General features: G+C 37.9%; 1 protein-coding gene across 1 annotated transcript; it reads left to right on the top strand.

Moving 5' to 3' along the window:
- Nucleotides 1-23,913: 23,913 nt before the first annotated feature.
- LOC121251216 (fasciclin-like arabinogalactan protein 13) lies at nucleotides 23,914-24,920 on the top strand. Its single transcript, XM_041150581.1, has one exon. It carries the CDS (start codon nucleotides 24,017-24,019, stop codon nucleotides 24,773-24,775), a length of 759 nt encoding a protein of 252 aa, XP_041006515.1. The 5' UTR covers nucleotides 23,914-24,016; the 3' UTR covers nucleotides 24,776-24,920.
- The last annotated feature ends 257 nt before the right edge of the window (nucleotides 24,921-25,177 follow it).

Genomic DNA, 25,177 nt, shown 5'->3' with positions numbered 1-25,177 from the left:
TTTTGGGACTTTTCAATTCTCAGCTCGTATTTTGTTAATTATTTTCTAATCTAATTTAATTCTTAACTTAATTTTATTAATCTCTTGGTTTCATTGCATATTAGATTGATTAAACCTTAATTAGGACTTAAATAATTTCAGTTTTATTATTAAATTTCCACATTAATTAAGATTGTTTAATTTAGTTGATTTCTTGATTGTTAATTTTAATTTGTTGGTCTTTTAAGTTTCATTTCGTCACTCAAAAATTCAAAAATATGAGTCCAGTCCATGACTAGTATCCTTTTCATTCGCGTTGCACTCTTCCATTCATTGCACATACCACCATTTTTATTTTCTCTTTATGAATATTTTCATTATTTTAAACGAGTTTGATTTTAAGTAACTTTCCCTGAAGAGACGATCTAAGAATTTATTCTTAATTATTACGCGACATCCTCTTGCATTTGGGATAGCCTTTTTGCTGCTCATTTTTGAGTGAGTCATTAGGTTATGTTCATGTTTATGTTATGTTCAAGTTCACGTTCACGTTCATGTTATGTCATGTTCACATTCACATTATGTTTCAAGTTCATGTTTATGTTACGTTGTGCTTAAGTTCATGTTTTGTTCAAGGTCATGTTCAAATTATGTATGTTCACGTTCATGCTATGTTTCAAGTCCATTTAATGTTTCAAGTTCACGGTCATGTTCATGTTTATGTTAGTTCAAGTTCACGTTCACGTTATGCCATATTTACATTCACGTTATGTTTCAATTTCACGTTTATTTTATGTTATGCTCAGGTTATGTTATGTTCAAGTTCATGTTCAAATTATGTATGTTCATGTTCATACTATGTTTCAAATCCATGTTATGTTTCAAGTTCAAGTCCATAAGCGAGATGGCAATTTCAAGCCTTGCTGGCAAGAATCTTAGAGTGGAAGGTACGAGCGCTACGTGATGGATGGGCTCGAGTACTTTAGACTGACTTTAAGCATGTTGACGGAGGAGTGACAAGACGTGAGGACAAAGTATTGTACAAGACGTGATCGAGATGCTAAACGTGCACGAAGACGTGTGAAGACAACGCGAGGACTAGTATAAACGGGCCCATAGTAAGGGTAAGCAAATTCTTAGAACACTACGCAAATTCTTAGAACACTAAGCAAATTCCTAGAACGCTAAGCGAAATTCCTAGAATGTTAAGCAAATTCCGAGGACGGAATTTATTTAAGGTGGGGAGAATGTAACACTCCGCTCATTCCTTCTTACGTACGCTCCTTCTTTCTGACGTAAGCAAATTCTGAGGATGAAAATTATGCAACAGTCCACCCCTTCTCTCTAACAACTGCAAGCCTCGTTATGCATGCCGAACCTCGATGACGTGTTTTCAAAGATACTATGTGATTTCTAAAGTACGCTTAGCGTTTTAAATGCACTGAAATATATGAAGTATTTTCAATGTTACTGAACTAAACTTGATTTTAAATAAGACAATTATAATATTTTTGAAGAGTTCCAAAAATATTATAATTGTCGAAAATCATTTTAATATTATTATTAAAATGATTTCAGTTATTTAAAATATTATGTGATTTAAAATTATGTTTAAAACTCTAATTAAATTAAATGATTTTATTCTTTAAAGATATTAAATAAGACTTCATCATTTTATTAATGATGAAGGAATATTATTTTATAAACTAAAGTTTAGTTTAAATAATATTCTACTTTAATTCCTCTTAGTGCTTTTAATTAAGTTAATGTTTACGCATTTTTAAATCAGTGTTTTAATCCTCCACCATTAGATCGTTTTGAAGATCCCAAAATAAACGGGTCAAGATTAAAACCCAGACCCCCTCTCTTTCTCCCTCACTTTTCCCTCCCCTCCCTCTCTCCTCCCTCTCCCTTACATCGCACGCTACCCTCTCCCTAGCCGATCCTTCCCATGCTCAGTCTGACACTGCTGTGCGCCGCCCAATCTCACCACCACCACCGGCAGCTTCCCCTCACGCCGACGAGCTCCCACCGGCAAACCCAGCTCCCACCTCGCAGCCGTCCTCCCCAAGCACGGCCTCACCTTGCGCAACGCCTAACGCCGTCGTACGCGGCCACCATGGTCACCGAGCACCACCATGAGCTCCCCCTTCCTCCTCCCCTTGGCCCGAGGCCCATAGCCTCCCTCACACGCACCGGCTTCTCCTCTCCCTCACGCATAGGTTCTCCACCTTTCACCACCGTATGTCGCCACCCACAGCGGCCAGCCACTTTCTTGAGCTTCCTCTGGCCACTATCGGCCTACCCTAACCACCTATAGCCCTGATCTATCCCTCACGCATGCCCACTCTCTCTCACTCTCCCACGGCTCCTCTCCACTTCACGGCCTAGATCCGCCATCGTAGACCACCGTGGCACCACCCAGCGCCACCACAAGTTCCACCGCACCTCCCTCAGCTCTTTTATCATGACCAGTCGAGCCTCCCTCTGAATTCCCATGTCGAGACCCACGACCTTAGCTCCTCCATGAGCCGTTGTGTCTCCGACGCGTGCCACCTCGGCACCACCACGAGACCACCATTCCAGGACCACGACCCTACCCTCTTACTCTTAGACCCGCACCTCTAGCCACCTCCAATGGCCAAGACAGCCACTGTACATGGCTAGACACGCTGTGTACAACCCCTCACCGCCACCACAAGGCCACCATGAGTCCTTCCAAAACCACACCTAGCTATCAAAACGCCCAAACAGCCACTGTATGTGGGTTAGCCGCCACGTACTACCCTTCTGACATCATCGACTGTGATGATCAGCGAGCAACGCAGGGGTTATCCCGTTAATGGTATAACCCTCTATTCCTTATTATTTATGTTATTAGTTGATTGGATAGGTTGTGGATTGTACTATTAGTATTGTGGAGTTTGTTGTGTAGTATGGAGATGTGATGTGTAATGAAGTGTTAGGCATTCTCTGTAGTGAAGTGTCTCGCATAATTGGGAAGTGTGCTGTGTAGTGTTGTGGACTGTGCTGTAATGGTGGTGGGGCGTTATGTGGATTGGGAAGAGAGTGTATACTCTTATGGCGTAGTGTGACATAATGAGAGTATATGTAAAATATACCTTCCTGGCGTATTGTGAAATGGGAGGAATACATGCGGAGTATACTCTGTGTGGAGTAGTGTAATGTGAAGAGAGTACTCATGGAGTGTACTCCATGTGGTGGAGTGATGCACTATATGGCGGGTATGTCATAGTGGTGACGTGGCATAGCATGTGTGAAGGGAGTACACGTGGAGTGTACTCCATGAGGTGCAGCGACACATAGTGTGGTGTGTCGTAGAGATAAGGATGGTTGTGTGGTTGATGGGCGTAGAGCATGGTGAGTAGTGTCAGGAACTGTGGAACAGTATCCCGAAATAGTTATGATGTGGCCTGTAGTTTGAGGTGATAGGTGTCACCGTGTAGTTGACTTATGGCTAGGAGTATAGGTGAAATAGCATAACAAGTGTAAGAGTGCGCAGCGGAAGCATGACTGAGGAATGTCACGAAGTGATATGGTTACCAGTTGTCGTGCTTATGATAGGTGAGGAGTTAGCATAGGAATGGAGTAACGGGATCGTGATGAGATGTCACGATGTGATAGGAATACGGAACTGTATTCGTGATGAGTTAGGAGTTGGCGTAGAAATGGCGTAGCAGGATGTCAGGTGACGTAACAAGGTCATGGTGTAGCTTGGGAGTAATCTCGAGCTATATGGCGTGACGTAAGGCGTGGTTGTGAACGGAGTCTTGTTGTGCTAAGTGTTGCGATGAACTGTCAAAAAGGGATGGGTAGCATTAAAAGTCATGCTAGCTGGGTTAAGAGAAGGTTGGTATCTGAGTATGGTGCTTGTTTACACAAGCAGGTGATCAATGTGTTATATGTTGGCCTTAAGTGATAAGGGGGTAAGGTATGTGTGTAATCTAGTTAAACACATGTGCTGGACAGATTCACCATATGTAATGGGTAATCTGTCTTAAACATAGTTACACGGTGCTTAAGCCTTAGAGTTGGTTTAGAACCGTGTGGCGTGAATGGATGCGAATGGGGATTTAGTGTGAGCTGAGGTGCATGAAGATGGTGACGGGTGTATTGTCTAGGATTGGGATGCTTGATTCTATCGGTCAGAATCATGCGTCATAATGTGGTTAGTAAGAAGAGTAAGACGAAAGTCTTAGTGTCTTAATTCTAAGGTGAATCATGGGTTCACCTTAGGGGATGAGCACTCGAAGTAGAACTTCGAGTTTGGAAGAGGTAGTGACCATAAACGACCCTCGAAGGTTTTAGCATAAGTAAAGGGCACGTAAAAGTACGGGATAGAAGGAGAGTGTTCCAAGTGAAGTATAGCTCTACTTATAGTTTAAGTTGCTTATGCATTAAATAGAGAATGATGCCAAGGTTATGTGTATGCATGTAGGTTGCCATCTGACACGCACATGAAGGGACTGCATGATATGAAAGTAGCATGGAGTCCAAGTAAGTATTATATTCATACTCTTCTAGAGTTTTCTAAAATACATGAAAATGAAAACGAAACACTTTTCCTTTACGATGCCTCACGAAACGACACGAAAGATGTTTTACGAAAACATGCTAAGTGTTCAAAGGTATAAGTATGTACGGCCCCTCCATGGCAACCCCTGTTTATGCACCCAAAGTATTAATTGTATGCATGTAAATTGATGATTATACGCTGTATCTATTGTCTGTATTTTCTAAGAAAATCAATGTTGCTTTAACTGATATTGAACAACGCGAAGAAAGTATGTTGTTTTAAAAGGTCCCTATGAGCTGATGTTTTAAGGATGCCATGAACTGATATTTTATGGATTCCATGAAAGAAAAGTGTTTTCAAACGTTCCTATGAACTCATGCTTTAAATGATGCCATGAAAGATTATGTTTAAGCCCATGCTCTTAAGTGATGTTTCTCCATGAATGAACTGTTAAATGAAAAGGACTGAAATGACTGAACTGAATGAAAGGACTGAACGTTTAATATATGAAAATATGTAACGGCCATATGAATGAATGGAAATGGTACAATGAATGGACAGATTACAATGCCAGGTAAGTAGTACTGGTAGTGCACCCAGTGCTGCCCCCTGACTAGAAAGGGATTCACAACCCGTGGCCACGGGCAGAGTTCGGGTCCAAAGGAAGACCGCTAACCCCAACACACGGGGCTTAACAGTGTGTACCGGCTAATGAAAGTGATAAGAAAGAATGTATAAATGTATGAATGCATCGCATTCTTTAAGAAATGAAAGCACTGATGGGAGAAACGTTTTACGAAAGAAAGTCCATTTTTAAAGAAAAACTCCGTCCAGTGATGTTTTCAAACAAACACACGCATGCATACGTATAGTATGTATGGTATGATGAATGCATGAATGAAAACCTATGTTGTTATATTTTAACTGTATGAAGTAATGCTTACGAGTCATCGACTTATTTTAGTTTTTATGTATGCCCCTCCTCCCACAGAGATTGAATGAGCAGTACGCGTCAGGATAGACATGCCCATGAGGAAGAGTACAAAAGTCTAGGCATGAGAGTTTTAATTGCATGAGAGGCCTTTTGTTTTATTGTAAGATTAATGTTTTCCGCTGTAAACGTCTTTTATTCTCAAAGCACATTTATTTTATAACTTAGAGTCTTGCACCTTGGGTATGGAAGTAAAAAGTTTTAAATTGAATGTTAATTCCCGTCGCCTTTCCTAAAATCATTTTATAAAAAGTCCCACCATAAAGACGGGTGTTACAAATATTATAAATGACTAGTTGTAATAACATATACTGTATATATGAGTTGATGATCTTGCCTGGTTCTAGGAGTTAGTTAGATGTGGGTTGTGATAAAACGTGGAAAAAACTATCTATATCATTCATTGAAGACTGTTAATGATAATTTGAATGCCAATTTCCTTAAAAAGTCCAGTGTCTGGAACAATACAACATTTTCCTTTCTTTTCTTTCTGTTATTTCTTTTAATCCAAACAAAAATTACGAGTGAAAACAAATCTCTAATTTCTCTAGTATAGATAGATTGTCTTTTCTGTCCATGTTATACTTATTATTTCTTTAACCAACGCTGGGAAGAATCAGGACTTCTAAACTCATGCTCCATTAATATTAAGAGAATATGATGTAGGTGCACCAATGAGTACTTTATATGCAAACCATACAGTTTAACTTGTATAGAAATGATGCAATGATATAAAATTTGAATTTATAATTTTCAATGACCAGCGAAGCATATGCCATAAATATTAGATGAGATCTAACTTAAATTTGAAATGAGTTTCTCTATTTCCCATATGATGGTGAAATTAAATGAAATCCATAAGTTTAGGTATATGCTCGTGTGACATTGGTTCATGGGGACAATCGTTTATTTGTTCATAAATGAAGTCATTCGCTCCAAGGTATAGGTGATATTTATCTTCAAAAACCATGTTGTACAATATTATGCTTGTCATCATAGTGTCTTTAAGTGTTTGGTGGGTTAAATGAGCATGTCTACTCACAATTGTAAATTGCGCTTGCAACACTCCAAATGCATGCTCCATATCATTTCTCGATGACTTTTGAGTCACTACAAAATCTTTTTTTCTTATTTCCTTGTGGAGTATGAGATTTTTTTACAATTGTTTCCCAAGAAGGATACAATATTGTCAACAAGATAAAATTTCATTTTATATTTAATACCATTAATTGAATAGTTGAATGTAGAAACATGCATATGAGCGAGCTTAGTAACTACAGAAGATCTATCTAGTATGATATTGCCATTATGAGACTCTGGTAACCAAAAAAGCACATGCCATATTCAAAGATCGTATGATGCCAAAGTTTTTAAAATAATTATTTGTTCATAAATATGATCAGAAAATATACATTTCCAAGCATTTGGACAATTCTTCTATTTCCAATACATGCAATAAATACTACCTGATATTCCTAAAATCCACAATTTTGGCTAAATTCTAGTAATCTTGAAATCTTGAAAAGGTTTCATCTATCAACCGATCGCTTAAGTTTTAGTCCGTTAGCTAGTCAGTTCCTTACCCGTTATGGTCACAAAATTACATTTTTATTTATTTAAGGCACTTAGAAGTATGAGATTGAGAAATGGTTTGCACCATTAGGCTTGTATGAATATTTAGAATTTTACAGTGTCATAATATTTTTTTCATCTTTCAGATGAAAAGTGCTCAAAAATACTTTTTAATTTGTTTGGAGCACTTAGGAATCGAATTTTGCGAAACGAATTGCACCACTAGGTTCGTACACATATTTACGATTTTATGGTGCAATGTTTATTTTCACCTTTTTTAGAATGAATACTTACATCCGTGACAGAGCCATGGATTGTCCAAAAAATATGACAGAGCCATGGATCAGTCTAGAGGAGTTTTTATTTGAATTTTGGACATTTGGTAAGATCTTAGCTACACTTAGCGTATAATATAGGAATTTTGGCACTAAGAGGAATCTTGAGATGGAAATCGTGATGAATTGGATGCAAATCAATCTATGTGATCGTGCCACCAATTGAAACCCTAAAAGCCTCATGATGGCTGAAACCCTAAACCATGATCTCAACCCCTTTGTGGCCATGTTTTTTATTAAGTATTTAATCACTTGGATTAATCACTTCCATATGCTATTAATCACTCAATTTTTCACTCATGCATCTTTAACCACTCTATTATATCTTGAGGAAATCTCTTTCCCCTCTCAAGGCCTAGACAAGGGTTGACATCACCACTCACTTCAGCCCCAATAGTTCTTTAATGGAAGACAAAAAAGCTACACGATCATACCCTATCAACTCGATCGGAACTGTTGCTGCCAGCAGTAGCTGTGCAACCCCATGTCCCCCCCATCTTTGGTTGCCAACCTCCCATCCAAAGGTCATTCAACCACTCATATAAGCCCCTACAACATCTATATCACACTTCTTGCCTTTTACACTTCACAGTTTGCATTCACAATCTATTTTCTAGTGAGAATCCGAGAAAGAGTCTTGAGGTAGTTTTCTTGGCTGTTATTGATAAGTTTTTTTGAAGCCTTTGTAAGTCGATTCTATTGATATTATTTATTTCTCTTTGAGTTTAGTTTCTATTGATATATTTTGGGTAATTTTTAATGGAGGTTTGGTTAGTGAAAATTCGGTTTAAACATGAAAAGTTAGTTTGGTTAGGCTAGTTAAAACCACATACTTTGATATGTATTGAGATATTGAACTATTAAGTAGTATAAATATTAAGTTAGTGACAATAATACTTATAAAATTGAGAAAATTTAAATTTGTGTAATAATTATAAGAATATGATCCTGTATTCTAACTTATAGTCCATTTGATCTTTTGTTTCCCTTGTATGGCACCAAATGCTTCATTTAATCTGATCTTGTACACACTGTCAACCCCCGTGAATTAGGCTTGTTGGAATATATCAGTCTCGATGAACCTAGTGATGCACATTCTTGAGGAGGACTGGGTTCCATCCCTACAATCTTGAAAAGGGTTAAGTCCCCAATGGTAGCTAACCCTAATACACGGGGGTTGATAGTGTGTACCGACTATGAGATTAAGAGAGGACATAATGATAATGTAAATGCATAACTAAGACTATATAAGATTGAATGAGGTTACATGACTAAACTGAATAATTAAGACCCTAAGAGATTAAGGGGAATGTATTTATATGTACTAATGTGACTGAAGGTTATTACATAATTGAAAACCTATGTTCTTTTCTGTTTACAATATAAAGTAGTTCTTAGTACGTATTCGACTTTATTTTTTTTTTAATGCGTGACTATCCAGGTTGTTAAGAAACTAAGTTTGGCTGAATAGTTTTTGACACACACATATGGTGGGGCCTAGTTCAAAAGTATAAAAGTTGTTATAAAAAACATAGTTATTAACTAAGACTCTAAACATACAACAAGAAGACAATAGCAATACGATAAATGACCTGTATCCTTCTCCAACTTAACATCATCTTCTTGAGGTAGTGAGCAATCATGGTTGATATTGCCAATTGGAATATTATCCTTTACACGCCTCCATAAGCATAAGATCATGATTACCTCATTTAACAGTGTTCCCTACAAAAAGAGATTTTGTACATCAATTTTCCTAATAGACCATCCATGAGAAAGAACAATGGAAAAAACAAGGCATATTGTGGTAGGTTTTACAACTGGACTATATGTCTATGAGTAATTAGCTCCAGATTGTTTTAGGAACCCCTTGGCCACTAGTCTGGCTTTGAGACTTTCAATCTCACCATTAACTTTACATCTGATTTGAAACACCCATTTAGATTTAATAACATTTTGGGAGGCATCAGGTGGAACTAGGAAACAAGTTCCATTTTTCAATAAGGCATCAAACTCTGTGTTCTTGGCAGTGCGCCAATCATGTGATTTGGCAGCAAAAGAGTAGCAGGTGGGTTCAAAATTGGAAATATTGAGGTCAGCAATCAGGGTTTTAGGAAGAGGGTAACGGATGGAGCCTATATGTAGGTTTTGGGTTTAGAGATGAAGTTTTTGGATATAGTAATTATGTTGTGTTAAGATGGAGGGAGGTTGGTAAAGGTCGGTTCGGTTTGAGTTGGTTGAGCCAAAAGGGTAAGGAGAAGAAGCAGAGCGTTGGGTTGCAGGTGAGGGCACCAAAACAACTGGGCTAGGTGGTGTTGGTGTGTTGGTCAAGCATGAAGGAAGTTGTTGCATTGGGCTCGGGCTGAGCAGTGGGTCATAGCACAAGAATGGAGATAGAGCATAAGGCTAAATTATTGTGATTAGAGGAGGAGAAAAGGACGGGAAACTGGGTTGAAATGGAAAAACAGATTCCTCAAATAGAACATCACGAGAGATAAGCATTTTTCCAGTTTGAATGTCAAGGCATTTATACCCTTTATGTTTTAAGTTGTAGCCAAGAAACACACAACGAAATAAGCAAGGTTGAAGTTTGTGGTGCGTGTAAGGCTGAAGATTGGGTCAATTGCACAACCAAAGACATGTAGATTAGACTAATCAGGAGAGGTCCTAAAGAGTCTCTAGAATGGTGAGGTGTGTTGAAGGAGAGGGGTGGGCATGCGATTTAAGAGATAGCAGGTTGTTTGGAAAGAATTATCCCGTTTTAACAACGTGATGATGATTACTGATTAGGTTCAATGGAGCCATTATGTTGATGTGTATATGGATAGGAGATGTGATGTATGATGCCAAGGGAGGCAAGCAAAGTGGATAAGGGTCGGTATTCACCACCCTAATCAGATTGAAGCGATTTGGTTTTTCAATTGAATAAATATTCTACATATATTTTTTAGATCACTTTCGCAAGAAATAGGGAAAAGCCATGTATATTGACTATAAGAATCCAAAAAAAAAAAAAAACATAATAAGGAAATCCTTTATTAGAAATAATTGGAGAAGGGCCCCAAGCTTCACTGAAAATTAAATCATGAGATGCTAGAGCATAGTTACAAAACTCAGAAAAGGTAGTTGCTTGTTCTTAGAAATAAGACAAGCATGACAAGAATAAAGGGCTATCTAAAGGCACATGTATATAAACTTGAAATAGGACACAACGAACAACTTTGAGAGCTGGATGACCAAGTCATGAGTGAAAGTAAGAAAGAGAGGTCCATTCATAGACAAAAGTAAAGGGATGATGATCATTCAACGATGAATGAAGAGTGTAAAGCCCATTTTTACGCACCCATGCAACAAAGTTTTCCCTATGGTCTGATCCTTTACAAGAAAATAAGTAGATGAAATCTAAATAAGATGTTGGTGTCATCAATAAATTTCTAAGCAGATCGTAGATTCTTGGTAAGGGAAGGAACATGAAGAACATTATGTAAGAGAAATGAGAGTTCGAATGCAGAGAGGTGAGTTGTGCCAAAATGTTTAATGGGCAAACCAAAGCCATTACCAATAATAATCTAATCTGAACCATCATACTCTTATGCCTTAACATTTTGATTAGCCAAATCAGGTGTGATGTGGTGGGAAGCACTAGAGTCGGGGTATCAATTTCCATCTAATTGTTGTGACGAGGTCGAGAAGTAAACTTTTTATAGTGGCATCACATTGATATGTCTCATTGAATTTGTAGTAGCAGCAAATAGTAATGTGGCTAGCTTGATTACACACATTGACCCGATGGGTCGCGGAGAGTTGGAGGAAGATGGGGCACCACAGCCACACCCCCGTCCTCGGGCAGAGTGATTTATGCCAAAGGGAGAGAGCCATGACCACCAAGGGCAGGAGATCGTCCACCACGTCCTCCATAAGAGTTACCATCTCGAGTAGCAAAATTTGCACCAATAGGGGACAGATCAATGGATGGTTGGTGGTGCTCAAGACGAAGTTCATGAGAAAGCATGTGGCCATAGTGATCCTCAATAGAGATGGGTTCAACATGTGTGGTAACTGAGGTGACGAAGTACTTGTACCAATGTCTAAGTTTGACCAGCAGAAAAGAGACCAATTCAAAGTCATTTAGAGGTTGATCAACGGCAATGAGCGTGTTAGGAAAAATTTTAAATTTGTGAAAATAATTTAAGATGGAAGAGTTGCCCTTCTTGAGAGTTGTAAGTTAGTAGTGCAAATTCATCGAGTGGGCCCTAGAGGTAGACATGAACATCCTCTTAGTGTACTCCGAACTTCTAGAGATGTCGAACATTTGGTGACATGCGTAAGCACTGACTCAGAGAGAGAGAGAGAGAGGAGTTTAGGGCACTGAGAATTAGCTGGTCTTATAACTTTCATTGCATGAAGGCTAGATTGGGAATAGTTTAATTGGTGGGTGTGGTGATGGCCTAAGAAAGTCATGGATTAGAGCCTTCGACATACCCAAAAAGATGGAAACCTTTGAGGTAAGAGACAACATGTGCCTTCCACAATAAATAGTTATCATAAGTGAGTTTGATTGTGATGAATTGGGAAGAGGTGTAAGAGTGTAATGAACCTTGTTCACAACTTACCAGAATCTGATGTAATTCGAGGTCATCAGCCTCCAGAATTCACAAGAAATTAGGAATAGAAAGAGAGTAAGAGAAGAATTAGAAGAAATAGAGAGAAAGAGAACGAATTGCACTTGAATGCCGAAGTTGGCCTCCTTCCCAACTTACTGCTACTATTTACAGATGACAGATTCAGTTACATGAAACGGTTATGGAAACTACACAGCTTGACTCAAACGACAACCACAACATGACACCGTTCTATTTATTCCTTCTTAGCACTAAACGACACCATTACAGACAGTTAAACAACCAACACTTAAACAAAACACTGCGTTTTGATCATTCCTTCTTTATGAATATAAGACTTCAACCTTTGTTTATGCAAAACTCAACCCTTCATCACGTTATTCTCGATCTACTATCTCATTCTACTGCTATCATTGCAACCCGTAACATACTCTCCCCCATCAAAGCACCTTGCTCACAAGGTGAGGAAACCTGTCACGCAATGACCAATATGGCTCCCACATTGCATCATCCACACTAGCTCCTTTCCACTGAACTAAGACATCAACTACTGCTATGTTATGAACCTGCCTCATTCGACGCAGCAAAATAGCCTCAGGTTCATGAGTCAGTTCACCTTGCAAATCTACTGGAGGTAAGGAAGATAGAGGAGAATGGTGTTGACCCAGTTTTTTCTTAAGGCAAGAAATATGAAAAACTGGATGAATAGAGCTAGTTGAAGGCAATTCCAGCTTGTAAGCAACCTTTCCCACTCGTTGGACAATCTAAAAAGGTCCAAAGAAACGAGGAGAAAGCTTGAGATTCCTTCTAGCAACCAAAGATTGTTGCCTATAAGGCTGTAATCTCAAATAAACCCAATCCCCAACATCAAACTCTCGTTCAGTTCTCCTCTTGTCAGCTTGACACTTCATCCTTTCCTGAGCAGCAGCTAAATTACTCTTAAGAGTAGAAAGAATCTGATCTCTAGTTCTCAAAACCTCATCAACTGCTTGATTAGCAGTCAAACCCGGTATATAAGTTTGCAACTTTGTTGGAGGTCTACCATACACTACCTCGAAAGGAGTTAACTTGGTGGAAGTATGAGGAGTGGAGTTATACCACCATTCAGCCAATGTTAACCAATCAAACCACAACCTTGGCCTATCCCCAGAAAAAATCCTCAAAAAATGTTCAACACATTTATTGACTGCCTCAGTTTGGCCATCACTCTGAGGATGGTAGGCAGATGAATAAGAAAGTGTCACTCCTTGGAGTTTAAAGAGTTCCTTCCAAAAGGAACTGGTAAAGGTAGCTCCTCTATCAGAAACAATATTCTGAGGCATGCCATGCAGCTTAAACACATTATCAAAAAATAATGTTGCCACGTTAGATGCTGTAAATGGGTGCTTCAAGGCCATAAAGTGTGCATATTTGGATAATCTGTCAACAACAACCATGATGACAGAAAACCCTTTAGAAATTGGCAAGCCTTCAATGAAATCTATGGATAAATCTGTCCATATATTTGCAGGTACAGGAAGAGGCTGTAAAAGACCTGCAGGATATAGATGTTCCACCTTATTCCTCTGACACAAATCACATTCCCTTATAAACTGTTTCACTTCACGTTTAAGGCCAGGCCAATAAAAATCTTGTCTAGCTTGATGCAATGACTTATGGAACCCAGAATGTCCAGCAGATGGACTAGCATGGATAAAATGCAGAATTTTTAGTTTCAATTCATGATTATCAGGTATATAAATTCTGCCTTTTTTGAATAACAAGCCATGCTTAATAGAAAATGCAGAAGATGAAGGAGGAGAACTCCCTTGTAATGCTGCCAAGTGGTCCTGTACTTTCTGATCTGAAGCATAAGCTTGTTTCAATTCCTCCAACCAGATTGGAGTAGGAAATGAGGTAGCATACATTAGAGTTGTGTCATCTGGGACTGCCTTCCTTGACAAAGCATCTGCTGCTTTATTTTCAACTCCCTTCTTGTACTCGATTGTGAATTCATAGCCTAAAAGCTTAGAAATCCACCTCTGTTGAGCATCTGTTCCCACTTTCTGTTCTAAAAGAAACTTTAAACTGTGATGATCAGTTCGAATAACAAAAGCAGCCCCTAACAAATAAGGCCTCCATTTTTTAACAGCCATGACAAGTGCCAAAAGTTCCTTCTCATATGTTGAAAGCATTAAATTTTTTCCCTCGAGGGCCTGACTTAGAAAAGCCAATGGCCTCTTATCTTGCATCAAGACAGCTCCTATTTCCACTCTACATGCATCACATTCCACTACAAACTGTTTGTTAAAATCAGGTAAACATAGAACAGGAGGACTTGTGACTGCCTTCTTCAATTCTTCAAAGGCATGAGTTGCTGCCTCAGACCACTTAAAAGCATCCTTTTTTAACAAAAGAGTTAAAGGTGCTGCAATCTGCCCATATCCACAAATAAATTTTCTGTAATATCCTGTTAATCTCAAGAAACCCTTCAATGCTTTGAGATTTTTTGGAATTGGCCAGGACAACATTGATTCCAGTTTCCTCGGATCAGCTCTTACACCATCTCTAGAAATTAAATGGCCAAGGTATTCAATTTCTGAGCAAGCAAAGTAACATTTCGACCTCTTTGCAAACAACTGATTAGCCTCCAATGTCTTCAAAACAATAGTCAAATGAGTTAAATGGGATGCCATGTCCTTGCTATAGACAAGAATGTCATAAAAAAATACTATGACAAACTGCCTAAGAAAAGGTTTAAAAACCTCATTCATCAATGCCTGAAATGTTGAGGGAGCATTTGTAAGGCCAAATGGCATAACAAGGAACTCATAGTGACCCTCATGAGTCCTAAAGGCAGTTTTTGGTATATCTTCATCTCTCATTCGAATCTGGTGATAACCAGATCTTAAGTCCAATTTAGAGAATACTGTTGAGCCAAATAACTCATCCAATAACTCATCAACAACTGGTATTGGATACTTATCCTTAACAGTAGCTTCATTTAGCACCCTATAATCGATGCACATCCTCCAAGACCCATCAGATTTCCTCACTAGCAAAACAGGAGATGAAAATGGAGACTGACTTGGTCTAATCACACCAGACTTGAGTAATTCTGATACAATCTTCTCAATTTCTGTTTTTTGAAAGTAAGGATATCTGTATGATCTCACACTCACAGGTACAGTATCTTTCTTGAGATTAATTTGATGATCTCGAGCTCTATGAGGAGGTAAAGAAGTAGGTTCATAAAAAACCTTTCCAAATTTTTGTAATAACTGCAGTATTTCTAGACAAGGATCATTCTGAGTTTTCATGACTTCCACAGCCATAAGCTGCAACCACACTCCTTTGGAACCCACTTTAGAAATCATAGAAATTTCTTTATCATCTACTAAAGTACTAGCAGAGGATGTGAGTCCTTTAAAACAAACTTTTCTTCCATTATAATCAAACTGCATTTTTAAGTCTGTGAAATCCCATAGTATTGGTCCAAGTGATGAAAGCCAACTAACTCCCAACACTACATCACACTCCCCGAGAGACAATGAGAAAAAATCAACAACAAATCTGGTGCCTTGTATTAGAACACCAACCCCACTAGCTTTGCCACCACTAGTCAAAATCTCACCATTAGCTACTTTGACTTGCAAAGCCTGCCCCTGCTGTACTTCTAAGCCACATTTGCCTATCAGTGCAGTATCCACAAAATTGTGGGTGCTGCCAGAGTCAATTAATATCACTATCTGCTTTTTATTAATATGCCCAACCATTCTCATAGTTTTAGTACTTGGAGAGCCAACCATAGCTTGTAATGAAATGGAAGCTATGTCTGCAGATTCTGGCTCTTCATGTATCTCTTCCACAATTAATTCCTTCTCCCCCGTATGAACACTACTTTCACCCATTTCCATGCCATCTAACACATAAACTTTTGGCCTACTACACTTATGGCCTGGTTGCCATTTCTCATCACAAAAATAACATAAGCCTTTCTTTCTTCTCTCTTGCATCTGAGACTCATTTATTTTTTGGTAAGGTAACTTAACAGTAGTTGCCTTAGGGTTTCCCAACACAGAAGCTCCCACATTCGATTGTTGATAATCACTAGAGCTACCTCTCCATGACCTCTTTGTACTCCAAACATATTGTTCTTGAATTTTTGCTAAACAAAAGGCATCATTCAAAGAAGAAGGGTTCAACATTTGTATTGGCAATCTAATCTAATCTTTCAAGCCACTCAAAAAACAACTTAATTTGTTTCTTTCAGAAATGCCTTTAATACGATTGGAAAGCAATTCAAAATCAGTCTTATAAGTAGTAACTGAATGAACCTGTTTTAAGCGTGTCAATGCCTCCATAGGATCATCATAAGCAGATGAACCAAATCGAACCTGCACTGCCTGGATGAATTCCTCCCAAGAACGAAAAACTCCAGACTCACTTGCATCCTGGAACCACACTAAAGCATCATTGTCCATGTGGAACGAAGCTATAAAGATCCTAGTCAGATCCTTTGACCAGGAGGTACTTGATGATACAGAAAATATTGATTGGCGCGATAAATCCAAGCTGTAGGATCCTTTCCACCAAACCTTGGAAAATCCAGCTTTATTTGCCTCATATTAGATCTGTCAGCCATGTTTGTGCAATGGACTTCTCCCGTACCATCATCTGTTTCACTTTCTCGCGGATGTTGAAAACCTTGTCCATTCCTTGTAGTTTGAGCATTACCTTCCAACGTTGGATTATAAGAAAGCTTCGAAAGATGCTGCAATAACTCAGCAAATTTCTTATCCTGAGTCTCCCTTTCCAACCATGCTGCTTCTTGCTGCTGAGCCAGGACCGCAATGGCATCATCGATTTGTTTCTGTTGCCTTTCTTGCTGTTGCCGCAACTGATTCACAGAATCAAGGATTTGTGCATATGATCTCGTTCCTTCCGCCATCATTGACAACTGATACTAATTGTAATGAACCTTGTTCACAACTTACCAGAATCTGATGTAATTCGAGGTCATCAGTCTCCAGAATTCACAAGAAATTAGGAATAGAAAGAGAGTAAGAGAAGAATTAGAAGAAATAGAGAGAAAGAGAACGAATTGCACTTGAATGCCGACTTACGGCTACTATTTATAGATGACAGATTCATTTACATGAAACGGTTATGGAAACTACACAGCTTGACTCAAACGACAACCACAACACGACACCGTTCTATTTATTCCTTCTTAGCACTAAACGACACCATTACAGACAGTTAAACAACCAACACTTAAACAAAACACTGCGTTTTGATCATTCATTCTTTATGAATATAAGACTTCAACCTTTGTTTATGCAAAACTCAGCCCTTCATCACGTTATTCTCGATCTACTATCTCATTCAACTGCTATCATTGCAACCCGTAACAAAGAGATGCTGGTAAAGTGTTTGATGAAAGGAATGAGTGGGTTAAGGGAATAGGGGAAGCAATATGGGACTCAGAGGAAGGACAAGAGGACAAGAGGCTCTGCCATTGAAAAAAAACAAAATTGACATTAGTAGTGACTCTTGATACCATGTTAAGAAATTGAGTTTGGCTAAATAATTTATGGCACACATACGATGAGGCATTTTCATTAATATAGAAGCTGTTATAAAAAATCATATTTATTGACTAGGACTCTAAACATACAATGAGAATACCATAGCAATACGATAAATAAGGATTACTTGACTACTGACTCTAGTTGTGATTTATCCATTTCACCCACATTATTCTCCAACTGAAATCATTTTCCAGATGTGTTAAGCAATCGTGGTTGACATTGCCACTTGGAATATTATCCTTTACACAGGCAATGCTTAAAGTGGGGTTTGACGCTGCCAGATGAGACTTTGCTTGGGGAGAATTAACAAAGATCTAGATCATATATTGAGGTTTATTTTATGCTTTTGATAAGAAGATATTTAATAAATTTTAATAAATATTTTCACAGACTCTTTTCATTTTTTGTTAAAGTACGTTTTATATTTTATGAAAGGGAATTTTTTGTACATAGCGCTTTATTAAAAAAAATTAAAGGTGAGTAGCATTCTTTTTTTCTTTTTTCTTTTTATTTTTTCTTTTTATTTTTTTTTATTTTTTGACTAAAAGTAACGTTATTCTTAATCCCGGGGGGAGGTTTACTTGTTGCGCATGGGGAAGATCATGGGGAAGATGGGCCTCAACCGCTTGGCCTCATGAAGCCCTGTATCATTTTGGTTATAATTAACACATGTTAATCATTTAATTTGGCACTTAAAAAGTTGTGACTTTTCACAAATATTTTTTTTATATATATAAATAGGGCTTCCACAAACATATTTTCTTACTCTAAAACTTTTTAGATATTAGAGAAAAACTTCATCTTTCATTCTTGTCATTCTTTCTTTAAGTTTTGGTTATTTTATCTCGAGTTTAAGAATTTTCTTTGATAAGTACCTAAAATGTATCTAAAAAAATATTAATGAGAATCAACGTTGTTGTATCTTTTGATTATACTATAAAGAAGCCGAGGGAATGTTCTAATTTGGATGCGGTGGAACTCTACTTTAAGAAAAAGATCTATCACAACGTACTTTAAGTACATACCAGATTCTCTTTTTCTAAATTATTTTTGTTATTTTCTTAGTTCTCTAGTTTACAAACCATATTGCACATGCTATTTATATCTATCTATTTCCAAACATATTAATCCATATTAAGGTAAGAGATATAGTACACACTAGATAATTAATAAAATATAAGATGCAAATAATAATTGAAACTGCAAGTATTTCTAATAGAGTTCTACTTTGGAGCGGTCATGACCATTTTAGGCCTTAGAGCAGCAGCCAATAACACACTGATATCTAAGCAGTGTACAAAATAAAACCATGAGGATTACAACATCAGATTATGACCTAAAACACCCGAATGTATTTTCCTTCCATTCTCTTTGTTGCTACCCGTTGTGTCCCTTTTGAAAACTCATCCAGTCACCGCCCAGCCACTCCGACACCAGCTAGTCTGATGGCAGGCAGCCCGACGCAGCCATCCACAGCCACCATGCAGTCCTACGCCACCCCTTTGGGTAGACCATGTTGTATTGTATTGCAACCTCCCCTCCACCCCAACCCAAACTGCCATCATCAAAGCCCTGAACAGCCGTGTAGGAAACCACCAATGAGCCCTCTAAGGGACCCTTCCTTCCAAGTCGTTTAGCCTTCATGATTTCTTTCCCCTAGACCATGCATGACCACCTACACCCTTCAATCCACCCCTATTACTTGGATTAGCAGCAAGCCACTGCATCTCTTCAAGCCACCACCTTCACTCCCTTCCATAACAACCGCTGCCCCACGTTCAACCCTGCTTGCAAACACACAAAGAGCCGAATGCCCCTGTTTTAGTCCCACAAAAACAGAGCATCGTAGCAACAAAGCATGACGGACAGTAGCCCCCCAGTTGCCAAAGCCTTGGCCTTTGCAATTCTCTTCTTCTTCTCTGCGGTCCTTCCTCGCTTCCTTTGTAAGGTCAGAGGAGTCACCAGCCTTTGAATCTTGAGAGCTTTGCTGCACTTCTTGCCTAACTTGGTTGTGAACGTTCTACGATATGTGTTGACATGCTTCCGAACATCATCATCCTTGGAAAAGTTGAACAGCTTCTGAATCTTTGATGCCCTCTTTGGACATCTCATCTTCACCTTTCTTCACAATAACCAAATTCAGAACCAACAGGTCTAGACTAACAATGCACCCACGAACAGACTTCCGGTCAATGCCACTGGATCGTCTGAAATGTCCAACATTTTTCGCCGATGTACTCTCCATCAAAGAGCACCCAAGAAACAAGGGTGAGGGGTTTCGGTGCTTGAGGGGCGAGAGATTTGATGAGAGGAAGATGAGGTTGAGGGAGGGATTGGGTTTTTTTTTTTTTTTTTGGGCCGCGGGGGGGGGGGGGGGGGGGGGGGGGGGGGGGGGGGTGGTAGCGGCGGGGTGAAGGATGTGGGTTTCGATGCGGTGCGTCCCATTCTTAGTCTAATGGGTGGGTTACATGGCAACATAACATTGGATTCTGTTCTCAGCCTTTTAATAGACCAACCGTTCAGAAGATTTATACTCTTTCTAATATGTTTTCTTTTTGGGCATTGAAACACCGTCGTATTTTATTTCTATATTGATATAATGGGATGAGGTAGGTGAATTTGATCACTCGACATCCCTCGTGAGAGAAGATACAAATACAATGAGTAGTTTTCAAGGTCATTGGCAAGATTGTTGTGTGTTATATATATAATATATATATATATATTGCGAGTTTCTTTTTAGGAAAAGGCTTCCATAATTCAAATACCGGAAATTATGGCATCTTAAAAAAATTAGTTTCGTGAAGACTCTAATTGAAATCATTTTTAATTGTTTAGAAAAATTATTCTCATCAATTACTATTTACTATCCTACACTCCACATTCTATGAAAAATACTTTTACACCCTATGAATTAAAAAATATAGGTGTGGGCTGTGAAAGAGAATAGTTGCATAGAATTCATCAATTGTTTAATCAGAGTTGATAGTCTAATTCATAAAGGGATAAAAAATAGTAAATTGATATGAAATGAAAGTTGAATAAAATATTGTTAGAATATTTTTTTTAATATTATTATTGTTTTGGGTATTGAAAAGTTGAATTATTTATTATATTTAGTATGAAAATTTAAGAAATTTGTAATAACGCGATCATGAGATGAGATGAAATACTTTTACTATTCATGAAATGCAGCCTAAATATTTATGCCGAAGTCCATACTACTCAAAAATCTTAAATAATTAATGGATAACATTAAATATTGTAATTAGACCTTTTAATGTGTTTAGATTTCTTCAAAACTAGAGCATTCAATTCACCCAAATTTATCTTCTAATTTTAAACATCCTTCCATTAATATCTTCAAATTCTCCAAATCCCAAACTCAAGCTGCCTTTTCTTAGTTGTGAGACATTCTCTGATATGGATATGGCATGTACGATGGTTGTTAGGAGTACTGATCCTATCACTTTTTTTATAGGTATAAAAGTAATGCATACCAACAAAGCCTTTGGTGGTTGGTTGGTGTTCTCCTCCTAATATGGGAATGGAAAATGATACTATGCGCCTTGAATTTGCTCGATATAAAATGATTGACGAGGTAGGGAAGTGATCTAAATATGAAATCACTATTTGTCTAAAACGTTTAAGTTGATAGGAAGACGTTAATTTTGTTATTTGTATTATATTCTTAATACTCTTCCTCAAGTGTCAACTAGTCCCCATTAATTAGTTAGTCAAATATGTGAAATATTTAATTAAATAAGACGGAGAGTTTAAACTGATTGAAAGATACAGATTTAATTATTTGTATTAATTATATTCTTAACCCCCAACAATCAATATTTACAGTTAATTAGTACGATGCACATTAATAAATAAATTTTTTTAAAAAAAAGTGGATATTGATCCGACCCATCCCCAAATTCCTTGTAAATATTAATTAGGGGGAGTCACCTTGATTAATAATTTTGATACGGTCTGTATGGTAGACTGCTCTGCAATGATTGAAACTACGATAAGCAAAATGCGTTGCATTTTAATATCTTATAAGAATGATCGATACTCAACAGAGGAGAAGTTAAAGAAGAAAATGGACCGAAATAGCATCGTGTACTGTGGCCAACGCTGCGCATGTGCATCGTTGAAATTAGGGTTGAGTGGGCAACATGTATTTGTAATTTTGCGTATGTTTCTTCATGGAGAGGTGGATATAATTAGTCTAGTAGGTGTAGAAGGTAGTAGTCACTTCCTTAATTATTAAGAAAAAATAAAATTAAAAAAAATAATAATAAATACATGAGCGGTCAAAATGAAAGACAAATTGATGAGACATAGTAACATTATTTTTTAGTCGCCTATAGCATTTATTCACAAGTTATTTATACTCCACATGAACACACCTTTTGGCTTTTACCATCCAATAAAGCCAGAAATCACTCAGTTGAGATGGATGAAAGAGGTTTGGCTATGATTCTTCTGTAGAATTAGAAGGTCCATAACGGGCAATGCTTGTACAGGGACAACCACTATCTTATCTTGACAACTTGACAGATCAACATCTGGGTACAGCTATATATGTCGTTCTGTATTTCAAATATTAGTTATGCCAGGCTGCCAAATTGAGCGTACCAACCAATCATTTGTTTGTCCGACTTGATTAAAATATAGAGTAATATTACTTATCATATAAATTTCTATCATTTTTTCATCATCTTATGATGTGGTATTAAGTAATTATAAATTATTTATTATATTTTATTGTGAACCTATTATTTAATGACACATTATAAGATGATGAGATGATGATAGGAGTTGGGATGATGAATAGATTTTTTTTAAAATATATTGCCCATTAGATAATGGAATGGATATCATGTTGGCCAGTTTTGGGCACGTAACATTGAGAGCGAGTAGGATCAGTTGGATTTTATTGAGAGGGTCCTTGAAATGCCTATTCAATTATCAAGAATATATACTGCGTGCGCGCGAGTGCGAGCCACATGAGCCACTCATATGCACAAAACACAATGTTTTGCAGTTGCTAAAAGCTCACTTTCTAATGCAAGATTGAGAGGAACTTCTTACGGCAATCATTTTTCAAATCAAATTCAATTTTTAAGCTCACTTTCTAATGTTTTGCGCGCAGTTGCTGACTTCCTCCCTTTGCGGGCATCACGTTGGCCGGTCTGGTCCTTCAAAATATCATTTACAGATCCAAACCTGAGCAGCCATGACCAAACTCATTTTATAAGTAAACAACTACAAATTTGCCAATTTAGCAAATATATAATATTCCAATTATATTTCGGTGACAAGCTTTGAGTTTTTTTGTTTTCTCCTTTATGGTGATAAAACAAAAAGGAAAAAGGAAGCCCGTTTGCCAAGCAACGCTAAAACTGTGAAAACAATGGCAGACGGCCTTAAGGCATGTTTGGATAAAAAAAATCATTTTATTATTATAATTTTTTTAAATTTTTATATAAAATATAATAAACAGTTCAACTTTTATCTAAAACTATATCTAAACGGAGCCCAATTAAGTCTCACATGCATGTCAACCTGAACCCAATAATGTAGTAGCCTTTGCATTAAAAAAATTCATGAAATCATTCAAAAACAAACATTTTCTTAACAGTTAAGTAGAAAAAAAAAAAGGTAACTTTTATCGGATGCATCATTTTCCTAAAATGAAAGGGGATCGAATTGGATGACCCTAAAAGTGAAGGAATATTGGTGCGTGAGTTCCGTGGGAAAATATGGATAGTCCAATCCATAGCATCCAACGTCGACGACTTTGCCTCCCCTAGCTAATCGAAAACATACAAGTACAGCAAGTGGATATCGACAACATAAATAAAATAGATTAATTGCACTGCCCCCTCGAACTTGCCTATAACCCTCCTAATTCCCATTTATTTATTTTTATTGAAGTTTCTATAATAATTCTCAGAGTAATTAAGGTCCAATATTAAAATAATAGTAGTGTTATAGGTAATTACAACTTTACTTACACTTTTACTTTTAAGATTTATTTTGTTAATTTTCTTTTAAATTTTAAATTTTATAATTTTCAACATAATATGCAGAAAAATAAGTTTCGGCATAAATTTTTTGTAAGTTTTTTTAAAGTAAATTTAATATTTTCCTTAAAATAACTGGGGAGGTTGGCGTTGTATGGTCATCGCATTCTTTATTCTCCTTCACCTTCCAAAAATCAAAACTCTATGATTACAATATATATATATATATATATATATATGGGATTAAATTTAACAAGTTTCTAAGTCTATGGCCAGCTCATTCCAACGAAGTCCGACCCAACCTAGCTAAACCTTATTCCATAAATCCCCTTCCCTGATCATCTCCTTTCACCAGTACACACGATACCTAGCTCAGCCAGCACAATGGCAGCTTCCACACCTCTCTCTCTCATCATCCTCGTGACCCTCATTAACATCCAACTGCTCCTCCTCCTCCCACCTCAAACCCAAGCCCAAACCCCCTCAGCCCCGGCGCCAGCTCCCGCTGGCCCAGTCAACTTAACAGGAATCCTCGACAAAAACGGCCAATACACCACCTTCATTGGCCTCCTCACCGAGACCCAAGTGGCCAACCAAATCGAAAACCAGCTCAACACCTCTTCTGAGGGCTTGACTGTCTTCGCTCCCACCGACAATGCCTTCAACAACCTTAAATCCGGTGCCATAAATGGCCTCAGTACCCAAGAAAAAGTACAGCTTGTTCTTTACCACGTATCGCCTAAATACTACCGACTTGTTGATCTTCTAACGGTTACCAACCCTGTTCGTACTCAAGCTGCAGGCAACGATGGCAATTGGGGGCTTAACTTCACTGGCCACGGCAACCAAGTCAACGTGACGACCGGAATCGTTACGACACAAATCAACAATGCGCTGCGGCAACAGTTTCCTTTGGGGCTTTACCAAGTGGACTTGGTGTTGTTGCCCGAGGAATTGTTTGGAGCTAAGCCTCCAGCTTCAGCACCACCAGCGGCAAAAACCCCATCCACCACCTCCAACACTACGACAAACACCTCGGCCCCGGCATCCCCTACGGAGGGTACTGGTGCGGGTGGGAGAAATGTGGTTGGGTGGGGTTTGTCTCTTGGGCTTGGGATGCTTTGCATGGGAGCTCTCTCTTGAGAAAGAGATGAATAGAGTACTGTTGGTGTTCTTTCTTCATTTTTTTTTTTTTTTTTCTCTGGGCTTCTGAATCATTTCGTTGAATTGTAAAAGGAGTCCGTGTCTGGTTTTGCATGTATATCTACATTCATGTTATTTTAATTCATATCTTTTGCTTCATTTTTTCTTAGTTTGAATTTGCTTTTGTTGCAATAATATTATCATTATGTAGTCATATCTGCTTTGAGACAAGCGGCCTCTCTCTCGGACAACGTTGTCCAAATTTTCTTTTTTTTTTTTCTTTTTTATTATTATTTTTCTTTTGAGATTATTTATTTTCTAAGTGTTTCTTTAATTAGAAAATGATTTTTGCGTGGATAGCCACCCAAAAACCATTTTTAGACTCCGCTCGATAAAAACACA

Source organism: Juglans microcarpa x Juglans regia, chromosome 2D (assembly GCF_004785595.1).
Source record: "Juglans microcarpa x Juglans regia isolate MS1-56 chromosome 2D, Jm3101_v1.0, whole genome shotgun sequence".
In the NCBI taxonomy this organism is placed as follows: domain Eukaryota; kingdom Viridiplantae; phylum Streptophyta; class Magnoliopsida; order Fagales; family Juglandaceae; genus Juglans; species Juglans microcarpa x Juglans regia.
The sequence above is the reverse complement of the archived record's forward strand: the minus strand, read 5'-3'. Positions and strand labels throughout refer to the sequence as shown.

Bases quoted from the DNA above. Each gene is read 5' to 3' on its own strand.
- LOC121251216 (XM_041150581.1), top strand. From the start codon at position 24,017: ATGGCAGCTTCCACACCTCTCTCTCTCATCATCCTCGTGACCCTCATT.